This window comes from Saccopteryx bilineata, chromosome 7 (genome assembly GCF_036850765.1).
Source record: "Saccopteryx bilineata isolate mSacBil1 chromosome 7, mSacBil1_pri_phased_curated, whole genome shotgun sequence".
NCBI classification, from domain to species: domain Eukaryota; kingdom Metazoa; phylum Chordata; class Mammalia; order Chiroptera; family Emballonuridae; genus Saccopteryx; species Saccopteryx bilineata.
In genome coordinates, this window is record NC_089496.1 from 100,654,681 (window position 1) to 100,672,198 (window position 17,518).

The following is a 17,518-nucleotide window of genomic DNA, read 5'->3' on the forward strand; positions in this document are numbered from 1 at the left end:
GGAGGGCTGAACAGGGAGCCCAGATTTTCCTGTCTCCAAAGCAGTGGTCATTACACTACGCTGGTGTCTCCCACTGTGTGTCGCTGAGAGCCAAAGTCTCCCTTTATCTCTGCGTGGAATTCAGAGTCACCTTCATGCCTTGTGTGTTTCCTACCGAGACATGCTGTACAGGGCAACTCATAAATGAATTCACATTTTGAAAGTGCACTTACTATATAGAGTTACCAGACACTGGAGTCGCCAAGATGAATAAGGCAAGTTCTTGGTAGCAGGGCCCTCACAACACAAGCCTTTTGGGATGATGGCCCTTCATGGTGACTATTTATTAAACTTCCCCAAATCTTCACGAAAGAGGGGTTGCCGTGGATGACAGCAGTAGCTGTCCAGCTTCTCTCTGTGTACAATGCCTCCACTCCTGCTAGTCTCCTCCCACTCACCCCTGCTAGAGCCCAGGCCTGCCTTTTTTTTCCTCCCCACGTGTATACCCGATAAGAAAGACCTAATAGGCCCCGGGGACAGATGAATTATTCTCTGATGTGAAGGAGTTTGGGCTGTTATTCCCACGGTATTTATAGTTTAGCCTTTTCCGTCTTCACCATGGAATGAAAATTTAATTTGCCACCAATTTAAAGATGTTAGGCTGTCAAACATCTAGAATTGAAATTTGGCTTCTCTAAGGGAAGCCTGAGTAGGCAGAATGGTGCAGGCAAATTGGTGAAGCACCAATTGTAACAGGTGGGGGAGAGGGCTGTAAGCTGTGAAATTTCCACTCTCACCAGGACCTGAGGGCTGCAGGACTCAGACCCCTGCTCTCCCTGGTACATTACAGGCTACTCACCACGTGACTACTGAACAACTAAAACAAGGCTGATCCAAATTGAGCTGTGCTGTAGATATAAATTACAACAGTTTCAAAGACTAAAATACTGTTTTCGTGTTGAGATGCTTGGGACCTACTGAGTTGTCGCGGTCCAGCCACAACAAGTCTATTATGGGGTCCTCGAACGGGAAAAGGCATGGAGTTAAATAAATGATAGACAAAGAATTAAAGATATATACATAAAGATGGGTTCGGGAGGACCACACGGCGAACAGTCTCTACTGCTCCTAAGTCGATGCAATGGCGGCCCCCAGAAGCTCATCCGTCTTTATTCAGGGAAAAAAACGTGGTCCATTAGCAATTCAATTGTTTCCAAGACAACTCAAAGACAACCCCCACCATACCATTTAGATCTAACTTTACACCAATAAGAAACTAGCTTCCAGCCTCTTCCGGAGAACATGGGTGGGATAAGCAGTAATCAGGTATAGCTCTTTGTTAACTGGGCAGGTGAGATGGGTGGTTAGGCCCAGCACCTGTCCCCTGGATATAAAAACACCCTGATATATTTTGGTCCCCAACACTGAGTTAATATTATATAAATTAATTTCACCTGTTTCTTTCCACATCTTTCCAAATGTGGCTACTAAAACGTCTAAAATCACCCACGTGGCTTGCGTTACGTTTCTCTAGGACAATGCCCGTCCAGAGGCAGACACCACCCCTCTCCCCAAGCACTTAGCTCTGCGGGCAAGTTCCCCCGCACAGGTGCTCATGCATGATTCATACTGCTCTGGCAATGTCGGGAGGGTTTGAAAACCAACTTGAGAATCACAGACAGAAATGGAACATTTTTAGAATTTTTTTTAAAGGTCTAAGAACAAGAAAACTGTTGTTCCATCTATCAGATTGACACAAGAATAATGGGAAGGGCATAGGAAAAAGGAAACAGGTTTATCTTCCTGGAGGGCAGTTTGATAACATACTGCAAAAAGCCTTAAATTGCACATACCCAATAGTGGACAAATTTACCTTTTTGCAGTATGAGTAATTGCGTAAAAGCACATATATCTAATTGCATGGTTAAAATGAAAAGTTAGTGTTCAACAATAGCAGATGGGTTAAGATGTTAGAACATGAAATAGGGGCTAAAAAACATGTTCGAGAAGGGAAGTGGAAAAGCTGGTTACGAGACAGGACCTGTACAATGAATGAAAAAGAATGTAAATCTTGATGTAAGTAGAAAGACACTACAAGAATACACACCATAAAATTAAGTGATTATCGCTGGGGGCCGGGGGTGGAATAGGTGTAGGTTTTCAACTTTCTTACTGTTATTTTCTTTTTTTTGCAATGCACAATTATGCAATGGCACTTTTTTGATGAGTATGAAAAGTCTAGATTACGCAGTTATAGCCACGGTTTGAGTGAGTGCTTGCTTTGTCCGAGGCATTGTGCCAGGTATCGTGCGATTTTGATTTGTGGCATTTGAATTTTAAAAATCAGATCCTGCTAGACTTAAACAGGGATATTGGCTAAAGGGCCCACTTATCACCGCGCACTTCCAATGATAGGACAGCCAGGTAAACAAACGGCAATCGCCATGACAAATAGAAACGATGCCAAAGTCAACATTTTCCCTGAGTCGGAGCAATAAATCCTGCGGAGTCGACAGCGCATGACACAGTTCTTGCTGCTGCAGCGCTCAGAGACTGGGACCCAGCGCAGGAGTAAGTACCTTCGTTCATTTGCCAACCTTGGCCAACAACTCCCTGTAAAAAACGCGGGAGGCGACGCAGGCGGGGTTCCCAGGAGCGCCACGTGCACCTCCCGCGCGGTGCTTTCCGCCTTCCCTCGGTGAGACGGACAGGTGTTCCACGTGGCTCCCACCCCGGCGCCCCTCCACGGGCCTCCAGCGCCCCCTGGCCCTGCCGCGCCCGCCCGGGCCAGCAGAGCCGCCCCGGCGTACGAGTCCTGCCGTGCGCTCTCCGCCGCGCTCGTCTTGGGGGAGTCACAGCCCAGAGTTGTCTCCGCGCCGCAGGAGCCCTGATGCCCTGGGCCCGGCTCCCGTCCTACGAAGGGGCGCCGGTTACTTGTTCGCGCTCCCAGTCGCAGAGCCGGCTCGGCCACCAGGCACCCCAACCCGGAACGCGGGGACCGTGCGGCTCCGCGGGGACCTGGCGGCGTGGTGGGCTTTGTTCGGCATTGTCTGAGTTTACCTGAGCGCGGCCGCGAGGCTCGCGCGCCGCTCCGAGCAGGCGGCGTCCCGGGAAGCGCGCACCTGGCGCACGCCTCCTCCAGGCTCCAGACCGCGGTCTCGGGAGGGGGCGCGCAGCGGGCCCCACAGCGGCCTCTTGCTTGGGCCCCGGGCACCGGAGCGTCGGGCCGAGGGGCAAGGACCGCAGGTAAGGGAACAGGGACTCGGTGACTGCGGATGGAGGGTAGGGGGGATCACATATTAAACCCAAGCTGCGTGGCACAGTCACAGAAGGAGCTTGTCTTCTGATCCAAGGCTTTTGGGACTTGGCCAAACTATCCCCCAACCCCTTACAGAGAATCTGCAGGTGTTTGGTTACTCCAGTGCATTTTTACCGCAGGCAGCTGAGTGGCCCCCACCGGCCAAGTCTCTGCAAGCACAGCCGGAGCTGCCCCTGAGAGCATCGCCCTTGGGTGATGAGAAAGAAGTCCAAGGGGTTTGTCCTCCATGGTGATTTCCCACGTGGACAAGCCCACCACCATCCCTGCCTGACCCAGCCCTACTTTCTGCCCCTCTTCCACCTAGGGCTGGCCCTTGGCCACCCTCTGGGACTGTAAATGGGAGTGTCTCTGAGTGGCACCTTTGAAACTTTCCAGGGGGCGTCTGTTTAAAAACTTGGTGGGCACCGAGGTAGAGGAGAAGGGAGCAGGACACCTTGCTGCCCTTTCATTGTGCGATCAATAGCTGTCCAGCTGAGAGGGGCCTTTCAGTGCGGCCACCATGCAGCGTGTTTGGACCATCCAGCGTCCTGGAATGGAAAAATTGGAACCTTACGTTTTTCACATTATGAGGTCTTTTAATTAAAAAACAAACAAAAAAACCCCCTCTAGAACCTCTAAGTGTTTTATAAACTGAGGTCTAAAAATTCAAGCTCTGTTTGGCTTCCAGTGTCACATGATATTAAGAAATGTGTGTTTTTTGAGAAAAGAGAAGGAATGGGCTGGAAAAGTCAGAGAGGGTAGCACTGCAGTTGGCCAAGGCCATGGGAGGTATTTGTAAATGCTGCTGGCTTTCAGCATCCTGCAGCCATTCTCTTCTTGGCTGGTGGGGGTACAAAGCACCTCTGAGTCTATTTTCAGGTGGGCTATGGCCTGTTCTTTTGTAGAAATCCAGCTCAAAGCCACCTCTTGCCTGCGTAAGAATTTCCCAGATGAGGTCCCCCGTCAAATCCCAGAGGGTTGAGGGGAATGCCTTCCTTCATCCTATTTGTCTGTTTGACTGAAAACCATCAATGACATATATATTTTTTTGAATCTGGGTTTTGGTCTGCCATCCAGAGCTTACCGCAGTAGACTGGGGTCGCCTGGAATGATCCTAGTCAGATGGCCCTGTGTTTCCGGATGAGGCAAAAGACCCAGAGAGGGTAGAGGACTGCCCTGAGGGCAGATGAGACTGCCTGTCCGGAACCCGGACTCTTGGGTTTTTAATGAGCTTCATAAACAGCACAGTTATTAATTAGCAGGTGATGACATTGGGGATAAACTGGTGCAAATGTACAGGCCTTTTGTTAAGACGGTCCCCACCAGGTTTGCACCGTCCAGAGCATTTTCATTTCGTCCCCAGCCCCTGGGAGGGTTCTGGGCACAGGGCAGATGCTTAATAGTTTTTATTGAATAAATGCAATTCCATATAATTCTATCAATCCACGTGTCAGCAACACTGACTTAGAGCAGCAGTCCTCAAACTTCTGTTTTTCAGGTATCAGTAAAATATTTTAACTGGGAGGACTGTAACAGAATAGCTAATCTAGGTGTGTGTGTGTGTTTTCAATTACAGTTTACATTTAATATTATTCTGTGTTGGTTTCAGGTGGCTAATTTTTAATTTTATCCCACAAGGATATTTTTAAAAAGCCCTCCCATCCTCTACAAGGCTACTGGGGACCTCTTGGGGGACCCTGCACAAGGGGGGCATTTATCTGTGCAACACCCCCACTCCCGCAGCACCCCACGCTGGGACAGCTGAATACACTTGAGTTCTGCTTTTAGTTTGCCCATTTATTTTCTAAACCTGCTTACATTCCCAGCTGCAAAGTCAACGGCAGGTGATTTCTATTTTTTTTTTTTTTTGTATTTTTTTGAAGTTGGAAACGGGGAGGCAGTCAGACTCCTGCATGCGCCTGACCGGGATCCACCCGGCACGCCCACCAGGGGGCGATGCTCTGCCCATCCAGGGCGTTGCTCTGTTGCAACCAGAGCCATTCTAGTGCCTGAGGCAGAGGCCACAGAGCCATCCTCAGTGCCCGGGCCAACTTTACTCCAATGGAGCCTTGGCTGTGGGAGGGGAAAAGAGAGAGAGGAAGGAGAGGAGGAGGGGTGGAGAAGCAGATGGAAGCTTCTCCTGTGTGCCCTGGCCAGAAATCGAACCCGGGCCTTCCACACGCCGGGCTGACGCTCTACCACTGAGCCAACCGGCCAGGGCCTGATTGCTATCTTTGAGCCCTTGCTTCCTTCCCCATCCCGAGCCCCTTCTCTCGAACAGGGTTTCCCTGCTTCCCACTGAGGAAACTGCCCGGGCCCAGGGGGCTTCTACATTGTGGTCTCCTGTGACCCTGGCAACCTTTCCCGGTAAACAGCATGGAATGTCACCCCCATTTTTTGTGAGCAGGAACTTGAGAGACGGAAGGGAAGGAATTCACTGGGGGGTGGGGGAGGCTCACACTCAGAACTCCCAGGGTCAGCTCAGTGCTCTTTGAGCGTCATCGCCATAGAGCACGCTTTCGTCACAGCCATGCTGTCCGCACTCAGAAGACCGGGCCTTGACTCCCAGCTTGTGGTTCCCTCGCTTGGGGACGTCAGGCCCCAACTTCTCCAAGCCCATTTTCATGTATAAAGATGGAAATCGTGCCTACTGTCTGGGGTTACAAATGTCACATGAAATGAATGTATGTGGCGGTCATCTTTTACCATTGGACAATTAAAAAGCGTTTCCTGCGTTCGGAGGGATGTTCACACACTGTTGCATAGGATTGTCATAACACTGTGTGCGTTTGTGAAGCTGAGGTCCTACCCCGTTGAACAGCTGAGTGAACCGAGGCAGGGGAGGCTGTTGCTTACACAGTCACCCAGCTGGTTACAAGCAGAGTCAGGCTGGAATTCAGTTTCTGGACTTCCAGTCCTGTGTGAATACGTGCTTCCCTGAGTCCCGGGACAGTGACTTTGGGTCTTGTACAACTTAAAGGATTTTCAAAATTAAAATAAACATTAAAATCTCTTTAGCAGATGGGGCGAGTGTGGGAGTCTCTGTGATTTATACCTTTCTGCCCAGCCCTTCTCATCCACTATCTGGGACTCCAAACAGCACAGGGTTTGTCCCCGGGTGCTGACTTCCGGTTGTCCAGATGATTGGGTCCTGAAAATTTGTGATTCTTTTAGGGGGAGCGGGACTTTTCCCTGAATAGTTTTTTTTTTTTTTTACAGGGACAGAGAGAGATTCAGAGAGAGGGATAGACAGGGACAGACAGACGGGAATGGAGAGAATTGAGAAGCATCAATTATCAGTTTTTCGTTGCGACACCTTAGTTCATTGATTGCTTTCTCATATGTGCCTTGACCATGGGGCTACAGCAGACCAAGTAACCCCTTGCTGGAGCCAGTGACCTTGGGTCCAAGTTGGTAAGCTTTTTGCTCAAACCAGATGAGCTCGCGTTCAAGCTGGTGATCTCAGGGTCTCGAACCTGGGTCCTTGGCATCCCAGTTCGATGCTCTATCCACTGTGCCACCGCCTGGTCAGGCCCCTGAATAGCTTTTAAAATGCTTTTTCTGGCTCATCAAACTAGAAACATGCTGTCCACTTCCCTAGACTCTGGGCCTGAGCCAGGTGTTTTACCAAATGGACAAGAAAGATGATTGTTAACAGCAAAAGACACCCATGGTTTCCTGGCCGGAGACTTCTACCTCTGATTCTAGTCTTCCTGTTTGGGCGATGACTATTCTTGTAAAGGGCTCGGGTTTCCATCCCGGCTGATGGAGAGGAGGCTGCCAGGGGCTAATCTACTATTCGGGCTTGGAATTGCATTTTGTAAGGACATGGAAGAGGTTTCCTTTTTCACCCTGCACTCATTTCAGTTCCGATCATACAGGAGAAGGGGGGCATTGTCCTGCAAAACTGTCTTTCGCTGTCACCAGTCTATTTTTCTCTTTCAAAAGTAGCCTTGATTTGGCCTTGGTTTCTTCCTGTGTCGTGGGAAATGTAACCCCAGAGTGCAACTGTGGTGCCTCGCTGCAAACCCCACTCACCCGCTGTCCCCAAATGCCGCCAGTGCTGTGTGCGGAACCAGGATTTGCAGACAACAGTCCCATGAGAAGACTGGGGGGTTGGATGGGGGCGGGATCGAAGTCCATGTGCGAATCCCAGAAGCCCAGAAAGATGAGTGGGATTCGCATGAGTAATGGAACAGAATGAAACAAATGTGATGAGCGAGGTGTTTTGTAATGGAAAAGGCTTAACAAGTTGTACCTGGGAGCGAAGGGTGTGCCTCTGCCCCTGGGCTGCAGCCTGCTCCTGACTAGCTGTACAAGAATGCAGAGTGCTCTGGAAATCTTCTCCTGGGCTGCAGTGTGGGAGTCGCTGGCAGGTTACTAGCTGGGTGGAAAACTGCCAGAGGCTGGGATTCAGGGTGGCAGACTTTTAATTACACTTCTGTTCCTCCGTCCTGATTCCCCAGTATCAGGAAGGGGATGGATGGAACAGCTCACCCAGAGGACAGAACGGAATCCCATCTTCTTATTAGCTCTGTAACCTGGGGCAAAACACTTCACTTCTCCCTGCCTCAGTTTTCTCATCTGTGAAATGGGGATAATGCTCTTCACTGGCTGACTGTGCAGGCTAGGAGAGAAAAGACATATAAGTGTGAAGCCCGGCAGAGCAGGCACACAGTAAATACCCACTTGATGGGGGTAGCTATTGAGTTTTACTATGAAATTCATTCTTTTAAAAAAAGATTTTAGATATAGGGTTGTATTTGGAATGTTGAGTTAATATTTCAAGAAAGTTTTGATATATGAGGAAGGCAGAATAAACTAGATATTTTTAATGATTGGGTGGGAACAGTCATTAAAGAATAGTTTAACATCTGACCAGGCGGTGGCGCAGTGGATAGAGCGTTGGATTGGGATGTGGAGGACCCAGGTTCGAGATCCCAAGGTCACCAGCTTGAGCGTATCTGATTTGAGCAAAGCTCACCAGCTTGGACCCAAGGTCACTGGCTCAAGCAAGGGGTTACTCAGTTTGCTGAAGGCCCGTGGTCAAGGCACATATGAGAAAGCAATCAGTGAACAACAAAGGTGTCACAACGAAGAACTGATGATGCTTCTCACCTCTCTCTGTTCCTGTCTGTCTGTCCCTGTCTATCCCTCTCTCTGACTCTCTCTCTGTCTCTGTAAAAAACAACAACAACAAAAGAATAGTTAACACTTTACCAGCATCAAAATAGCGTTTGTTTCATTTATTTTAGTACAAAAACAAAAATGCAGTGAGCAGAAAGGTTGACCTGGAAATATCCCCCCTGTGATGGTGGGGGTGGGCATCATTGTGCTTAGCTTACCTGTCTCGTGCAGTGTGGTCTGGGTGGCAGTAGGAGTTGTGTTGGGGGACAGGAGGGAGGTCCCAGAGCCAGCGCCATTTCATCCAGACACTGAGGATGCCTTTTTTTTTTTTTTTTTTTGCATTTTTCTGAAGCTGGAAACAGGGAGAGACAGTCAGACTCCCGCATGCGCCCAACCGGGATCCACCCGGCACGCCCACCATGGGGCGACGCTCTGCCCTCCAGGGGGCGATGCTTTGCCCATCCTGGGCGTCGCCATGTTGCGACCAGAGCCACTCTAGCGCCTGGGGCAGAGGCTACAGAGCCATCCCCAGCGCCTGGGCCATCTTTGCTCCAATGGAGCCTTGGCTGCGGGAGGGGAAGAGAGAGACAGAGAGGAAGGAGGGGGTGGGGGTGGAGAAGCAAATGGGCGCTTCTCCTATGTGCCCTGGCCGGGAATCGAACCCTGGTCCTCCGCATGCTAGGCCGACGCTCTACCGCTGAGCCAACCGGCCAGGGCGAGGATGCCTTTGACTTCTTGCATTGATTAGCAGATTGCCAGCATATGTTTTGTTTTAATGAGCGGAAAGTTAGGAATGCTCACCTAGACGAGCGAGGGCACATAACAGAGTGAGGTGAAGCTGCTTAGGTTTGTTTCATGGCAGAGGGAGGGGCCCATGTTTACTCTGTGGCCCGAACCTTCCAGGATTCCTTCCATCTTGTCCTCACGGCAGCCTGCAGGCTGCTAGAATCCTGGTTTTATAAAAAAATTAACAGTCGTAGCCTGACCAGGCGGTGGTGCAGTGGATAGAGCATTGGCCTAAAATGCTGAAGACCCAGGTTTGAAACCCTGAGGTTGCCGACTTGAGCAAAGGTTCATCTGACTTGTGTGTGGGGTCGCTGGCTTGAGGGTGGGATCATAGACATGACCCCCTGGTCGCTGGCTTGAGCCCAAGGTTGCTTGGCATTGAGAAGGCTTTACCTCTGCCCTGCACTGCCCCTTGTCCCCAGGCCTGGCCCCGGCCTGGCTCCCGGGGGACAGGTGGGGACTTGTCCTGCACCTGCTGTGTGAAGTGACAGAAAGAGAGGGAAGTACCTTGCCGGCGTGCGTCGAGCCAGGCGGTGGGAAGCGTGTCGGCCCCGCAGCTGCCCAGTTTCCCCTCTCTCCACCTTCCTCCCTGGTGGTGTCTGGGGAGCTCCTCACCCCCCCCCCCCCTTCTTGCAATATTAAATCTCCAATTTTCACCTAAATGAGGTGAAGGTGAACCTCAGTCACCCGGAGCACAGACTGTCAGCTCGTGGGCTGTTTGATTTCGTTTCTTTCTGAAATGTTTTGAAAGCCAACGGGCTCATATACAGTAGAGTAAGGTCTGATCATCAGAGGCCCAGGATGGAGGGGAGATCAAAAGGGATTTTAAACCAGAAAACACCATAGCAGCACGTGGTGCATCCCCCTCGTTTTGTACCTGAGGGACCACAGCCACTCTCAGGGTCACATCAGATGAGAAGTAGATGGTTCGGGGTGTAGGTTCTCTGCCACCACGGACTCGATGTGCCCGGCCTGTCCGGTGGTCACTTGTAGGGCTGCTATCACAATGTGGGTGGGATTCTGAGCAGTGGCTCAGGGCCTGGGGCTGACCGTGCTCCGGAAGTGGCATGGTTGGAGGGAAATGCATTGGATTAGGAGCTGCAGGCTTGAGCTGTGTGACTGTCCAGGACCCTCCCTCCTCTGAGCCTCAGTGACCTCTCCTGTTCACCTCTGAGGTGTGTGTGGCTCACTCATTCTGAGTCCTCTTTCACTCCATCCTGTGACGAGTGCGGAAATGTGGGTCGTGGGTGAGCGGCTCCCTTCTGTTCACAGTTCCTGTGATTCCAAGGAAGGTCTGGCCATAGCAGCTTTATAAACATGAGTTGGGTCCTTTTAAAACTTTTCTGCAGGAAGGATCTACACTTTCCTGGGTGACTGAGTTTCGAGGCAGCCATGGCTCTCAGCCTCTCAGCAAAGCCTCTGAATTCAGAGGTTATTTTTTTGTTCTGGCAGCTGGGGGGGAGGTGCTTGTGTCCCTGCAGAGGTGGAGAGTGAGTTTGTCAGAGTGCACTGTAGCGCAGGTTAGGCTAGAGGCTGCTGGAGATGACCGGGAAACTGGCGTGTGGTCCCGCTGCACCGCTGGGTGCCACTGCAGTGACTGACCACTTCTCCCTCTGTCCCTGTCTCTAGAGCCTGGGATTTCTCCTGCACCCCTAAGTGTTTCCCATTCCATATCTCTGCCTGGGGCTTTCTCTTTGGAGATTTCTCTTACGTGAGTATCAGTTATGTGTTTAATAGGAGGAAACCTCAGTAAAGCCCTACGTGTGACATTGCCTCACTCACCCAAGCGTTTTCTTAAAGGACAAGTCAACTGTCAGGTGAGATCTTGAATGTATTGGATCCCACAGGGCAAAAAAACAGGGTTTCCAGACGCTATTGTCAAGATAGTTTTAGATATTTCTCTGCTAAATGACACTGAGGGTAAAAGTCTAAGTTTCATTCTATACAACCCCTTTCAGTTCTTATGTTACATATGCGTGTCTGTGCTAAAACCTAAGATCACCTGAATCGTACAGCAGATCGTTGTGAATGAAAAGGTAATGATACATTTCCCAGGCCTGGCAGTTAAAATCAGAAGTACGCCCCAGGTGTGTGGAGTCAAATGGTACAGTCAGTTTCTTATTAAAAACTCTCACTTTTCACGCTAATACTTTCCCTATACTGTATAGAGACTGCAGGAGGAAAAGGGAGGTAGGGGAGGTGGGGCAGGGTGGGGGGACAGACGGTGGTGGAGGGAGACTCGACTTAGGGTGGTGAACACAGGACAACACACAGATGATGTAGAATTGTGCATGTGAAACCTGTATACTTGTATTAACCAGTCTCACCGCAATAAATTCAATTAAAAATTTGTTTTTAAAAACTTAAAAAAGGCCCTGGCCGGTTGACTCAGCGGTAGAGCGTCGGCCTAGCATGCGGAGGACCCGGGTTCGATTCCTGACCAGGGCACACAGGAGAAGCGCCCATTTGCTTCTCCACCCCTCCGCCGCGCTTTCCCTCTCTGTCTCTCTCTTCCCCTCCCGCAGCCAAGGCTCCATTGGAGCAAAGATGGCCCGGGCGCTGGGGATGGCTCTGTGGCCTCTGCCCCAGGCGCTAGAGTGGCTCTGGTCGCAACATGGCAACGCCCAGGATGGGCAGAGCATCGCCCCCTGGAGGGCAGAGCGTCGCCCCCTGGTGGGCGTGCCGGGTGGATCCCGGTCGGGCGCATGCGGGAGTCTGTCTGACTGTCTCTCCCTGTTTCCAGCTTCAGAAAAAATGAAAAAAAAAACAAAAAACTTAAAGTTTTTTCTTCCTCAGCCACATGGCTGTTTTTAGAATACATTTAGAATGTTCAGGCTTGGTGACTTGGCTAGGTTTCATAAAAAGGAGATATTGAAATCAAACCTTCTAGCCAGGACCCCGCCTCTTAATTCTGGACAGAGGGTTTGCTCCTTGCCCCAGTCTATGAAGGAGCGGGTGGGGTGGGGGAGGGCGGGGGTCCGGGGGCGGGTGTCTTGGGAGATGTTAGATGGTTCTTTGAAATCAGAGTCATTCGAGCGAAGTCTCCTGTGGCGGGTGGAAATTGGGGTGTCCCACAGGCACTGTTGTTGTTATGGAGAGGCAGGGCCTCTAGGCTCATCCTGGTGTCTGGGGAGAGGCTGAGTCATTGTCATTTTGTTTGGGTGTGTGCCTTGGGGAGCTCACAGCTAATGGCTGACGCTTTTTCCTTGTTCTGGCTCTATAGTCATATCAACATGCCTTCTGTCCGGTTGCTGGGAGCCATCTGCATTTTCCTGTTTGCAGGAGGTGAGTTTTTATGGGGAGGGTCAAGTGATGAGGTGTCTGGTTTGTCTCACATCCTGTCAATTTTAACATCTCAAGGTCTCTTGAAGGCATCTGTGTGTCTCCCCTTCGCGGGCACCCGCCCGCCCTGAGCCCCGTCATTTCAGGCGTAGACCTCTGCGGCAGCCTCCCGCCCGGCCTGAGCCCCGTCATTTCAGGCGTAGACCTCTGCGGCAGCCTCCCGCCCGGCCTGAGCCCCGTCATTTCAGGCGTAGACCTCTGCGGCAGCCTCCCGCCCGGCCTGAGCCCCGTCATTTCAGGCGTAGACCTCTGCGGCAGCCTCCCGCCCGGCCTGAGCCCCGTCATTTCAGGCGTAGGCCTCTGCGGCAGCCTCCTGACCAGTCTCCCTGGGCCGCCTCCCGCCCGTCGTCTGCACAGCATATTTCACAGTGTAAACCTTACCGTGTCTGGTTTCCTCTCCACTTCCCCCCACTGCCTGAAACTCTGAAGTACTGTCCTGTTGCTCCTGAGTCCCGGCGTGACTGATCCGACAGCCAACTTTCATCCGCTCCGGTGCCCACCCTCCTACCCCCCACTCTGTGCTGCAGTCCACACCTCTTCCTGCCCAGCACCCTTGCCCCCTCCTACCCCAAGAGTTCTCAGTTATGGTGACCCGCCTGCCTGGATGACTGCCTTACCCCAACACTGCTACCCTGGAAAACTCCTATTCATCCTTCAGCACCCAGCAGGTCAACCCCCCCCCCCCCCCCCCCCGTTAAAGCCTCTTATAGTCTTGGTTCCTCTTCTGTGTAGCACTTAACACAGATATAAGTTTATTTCTGCATGGATTTTTAAAATGAGTGTCCCTCTTCTCCACCAGCTATAAGCCCATGAGGCAGAGACTCTGCAAAGTCTTTTTTCATCACTGTGACCTCAGTGCCTAGCACTGGGCGTGGCACATGCTCGGCGCTCGTGGGCTGGATGAATGAATGAAGAATGGAGCAAAGCAGTTTTCTGTTTACTTCCCACCTTGTCCCTGCCAAGTTCTGTCCTTTCTGAAATGTGAGGGTAGAAAGGAACAGGAGTGTTTGTGATTGTTGTGGGCAGGGGGGTCAGCTGTCCGAGTCGAGCTCAGGAGCGCCGTCTCTGAGATTCTCTCCTGCAGTTCCTCCCTGGTCTGTGTTTCAGGGAGTCGGGGTCTTCTCTCTGCTGAGTCGGCTATTGTCACTGCCTGCCTGTTCCCAGAGCCTGGGGGAGGTCCGAGGGCTGGTTGCCCAGCTCACCTGTGCCCCCTCAAAACCGTGCAGGTGGACAGCGAACACAGTGACCTCACGGTCCAGGCAGTGGGCAGAGATGAGACGTGTTTGTCTACAGGGCCCTAATGCGGTCTCTGGAGGGCCAGGCACAGCGAAGTCCTGCTCCACCTCATCACCAAACTTCTCCTTCCGTGGCCCTGTCCCTGCCCCTGTCCCTGCTACAGAATACCTGATCTGACCGTCCTGGGTTGTCCAGAGGAGGCAGCGGAGGCCCAGAGAGGCTGTGTGACTTGCCTCGGGTCACACAGCTATCGCTAGCAGGGCAGAAACAAAAACCCAAGTCTCCTGGTTCCCGGGCCGGCACCACTACTCAGGGCTCCGCTGCGGGAGGCTGGCATGCGCAGGGACTCTCTCCCTAAGCCTAGCTGCACTGAAAGGGTATCAGTGGATTAGTGCTTCTCCTTAGCACCCCCCGCTCCCAGGCTCTGCAGCCCAGGCTGGCGGTCTTCAGACGCTGGGCTGATTTGGTTAGAAGACGAAGCAGCAATCACACATTCACCAGCTCCCTCTTCCAGGGGAATGCTGGGCACAGTTCGAGCCCGTTTCACGGGAGAGCAGTGGAAACATCATCCGGGCACCAGGAGGGCTCAGCTGAACCCTGGCATGTGCTGTGGCAGCCAAGCACATGGCTCAGAGGCACAGTAGCTCATCAGTGACACCTTTAGTGAGGGGTCGTGGTCACGGAGCTCCTCTCTCTCCCATCTGGGGAGACAGCCGGCCTTTCTCCAGCAGGAGCATTTGCTGGTAAGAGGTTTATAAAGGAGCAGTATTTTCTCGTAGGGCCTTAGGGAATCCTCAGCCCCAGGGCCCTTTGCCAATGATTAGTGGACTTGTTCAGGAAGCCTTAGTGCCTGCCTGCTGTGTGCAGAGAGCTGGGTGGATGGGTGGAGCTTCTCAGGGAGCAGGGCCCTGGGAACATCACCCCATTATGGGCTGGGATGGAGCGGGGCCCCACAAGTTGGTAAGATCGCGATGTCTGAATACAGTGAAGCAGAAAGCCTCTTTTCTGGAATATCGACTTGCTGAATTATTGAGTGATATTTGTGTTCTCTTTTTTGTTAGGGAGGTGCTGGGTGGCTGTAAGTGTTGTCCTGCCTGTGCGCCAACATCTGCCATTTTTTATGGAAGTGAATGATCCCCTCCCCCCTTAATTCCGTCTACTATGTGTCTTTATAGTTCGTGTCTTGTTTCTGCCTCTGGTGCAGAACAGCAGGGACAATTGCAAACTGTCTTAGGCCTCATGAAAGAGCTTTTGACTGTGGAGCTAATTGCCGGGTTGGCACACTGGCCTTGAGCCATCTTCTCCATGGGTAGAGAGGTTGAGGGGAGGGCATATCTGGTGAGTAGAAACCGTAAGGATTATAGTGGGGGGTGGGAGGAACTAGAAACTAGTTTAGCTTGCACTGGGGAGTAGGGAGAGGGGACGAGTCGTAGAGATGGAGCTGGAGTGAGTCCAGGGGTTGCCACAAACAAGGGGCAGCCCCCAGAACCTGACATCTTTTGGTTTCTCCCTCCCGATCACTTTCTTGGCAGTTGCAAATCCCTGTAAGCCCAACTTCCCTGCATTGCACGACTGTCCCACTCCGCCCTGGTCCCTGGCTTCCTCTCTGTATTACCTCCTTCCCCAGAGTCCCCATGCTGATGGTCCTTCCTCTGCCCCCTTTTTTGGCCAAGTCTGCTGCTGGGCTAGGCCCCCCAGCTTTGTTTCCTCTGTGCATACCCACCAGACCTCCTGTATAGAAAGCGTTCTGCCACAAGACATTGAGCATGCGCAGTTGACTTTTCAGATTCTCTCTCCCAGGGACAGCCTCATTGCCCTTCACCTTAATTTTGTTACATTGTTACTGATTGCTCATATGCCATTTTACAGTTTCACCAAGTATCACATAAAAAGAAGGACAAGCCCTGGCCATTGGCTCAGTGGCAGAGCGTTGGCCTGGCGTGCAGAAGTCCCGGGTTCGATTCCCGGCCAGGGTACACAGGAGAGGTGCCCATCTGCTTCTCCGCCCCTCCCCCTCTCCTTCCTCTCTGTCTCTCTCTTCCCCTCCCGCAGCCGAGGCTCCATTGGAGCAAAGATGGCCCGGGCGCTGGGGATGGCTCCTTGGCCTCTGGTCAAGGCGCTAGAGTGGCTCTGATCACGGCAGAACGTCACCCCCTGGTGGGCAGAGCGTTGCCCCCTGGTGGACGTGCTGGGTGGATCCCGGTCGGGCGCACGCGGGAGTCTGTCTGACTATCTCTCCCTGTTTCTAGCTTCAGGAAAAAAAAAAAAAAAAAAAGGACAAACATATCTGTGAACTTCCTACCCTAAAACTTCTTAGCCCTTGTTCACATTAGTGGCATTGAAAGACTGAGTCAGCATTTACTCATGGTCCTCATGGTCCTGTGTCTTTGGATAGTTGCCACGTCCAGTGTTCCTCTGTCACAAAACAGCGTTGAAGGCAGTGGCTTGATGCACTGTTTCCTTTATCCAAAATGTTTTTTCCTTTGGCTCAGTTCCCCAGTGCAATTCTGCAGGGTCAAAGGGCGTAAGCATTTTTATGCTGCATTTACTTAGCCAAATTATTTTCCAAAAGGGTTATTTTTTTTACCTGTTTATGGTGCTACCCCTGGAATTTTTTTTTTCTGAGTTAAGCTTTCCCCAGTGACATTTAAATTTAGAAATTTCACATTTAAAAATGGCATCTCATTGGGTGAATTAAAACATTGTATGGTTGCGCTTTTCAGTGAATTCTCTTTCTTCTGAGTTAGCCATTCACATCCAAGGTTAAGTTCTATGGCAATCAGCAGGGATTCTGGTTACCATACCCAGCCAGGGGCAAAACTTGTTTAAATCACAGGCTCTCCATAGCCCCACTGCACATATATATATATATATATTATATATATTTTTTTTCTCCTCTGTGCATATTTAAAATTTTTCTCTTCAAATTCAAACAGAAAAGCACCTGATAAGGAGGGATAATTGGGGGAGGGGGTTTCTTTATGCTATCCACCTAGTAATTTTCTAGATAACAGTATCATTCAACTCCTTCACATTCCTCTTTTCTTTCTTATTACCTGTTTGCTCTGGTCACAGAATGTGGAGGCAAAGACCCCTCCCCTCTCTGCTAGGTAATGATGGCTTCTGGCGTCTTCTCTCCTAGCTCCCCCGGTCCTCACTCTTCAGGAAGTCCAAGTGAGCAGGGAGACCCTTGGGAAGATTTCAGCCGCCAGCAAAAGTAAGCCCGCTTTATTCAATCCTCTAAGCGCCCACATCGGCCTCTTTGTGACGGACCAAGGCGAACCGTGTGACTGCTAGCAGTTTCCACCCCATGCCCGCCTTCCCTTCACGCTGTGGCCAGAGTCATTTTCCCAAAACGGAGCCCGACCAAGTCTCTCTCTCCTGGGTAAAAGCCCTTGGCAAACCCTTGCTGTCAAATTTCGTTAAAAAAAAAATTCATGGATTTTTTAATTTTTCAATTACAGTTTACTTTCAATATTATTTTGTGATGGTTTCAGGCTTACAGCACAGTGGTTAACAGTCATAGAATTTACAGTGTTCCGCCTGACGCATCCAGCAGCCACCTGGCGCCGCGCAGTGATGGCGATATTATTGACTACATTCCCCATGCTGTACTCGGCATCCCTGTGACCGTTTTGTAACCACCGATCTGTACTTCTCAGTCCCTTCGCCTTTTCCCTGAGTCTGCAAATCACCCTCCCCTCTGGCAGCTGCCAGCCTGTTCTCTGCGTCTATGAGTCTGTTTCTGTT

The 17,518-nt window shown here is 51.3% G+C and overlaps 1 protein-coding gene across 2 annotated transcripts in view; it reads left to right on the forward strand.

The window, feature by feature from the left end:
* Positions 1 to 2,518: 2,518 nt before the first annotated feature.
* VWA2 (von Willebrand factor A domain containing 2) overlaps positions 2,519 to 17,518 on the forward strand; it is a 42,628-nt gene continuing 27,628 nt past the window's right edge. The window contains exons 1-3 of one of the 2 annotated variants that reach the window (XM_066239048.1): positions 2,519 to 2,550; positions 12,414 to 12,475; positions 16,911 to 16,985. In XM_066239048.1, the coding sequence (XP_066095145.1) occupies positions 12,424 to 12,475; positions 16,911 to 16,985 (127 nt within the window). In that variant the 5' untranslated portion in view covers positions 2,519 to 2,550; positions 12,414 to 12,423. Of the gene's footprint in view, positions 2,551 to 2,820; positions 3,226 to 12,413; positions 12,476 to 16,910; positions 16,986 to 17,518 lie in introns of those variants that run through there. The other variant, XM_066239046.1, reaches the window with a different exon arrangement.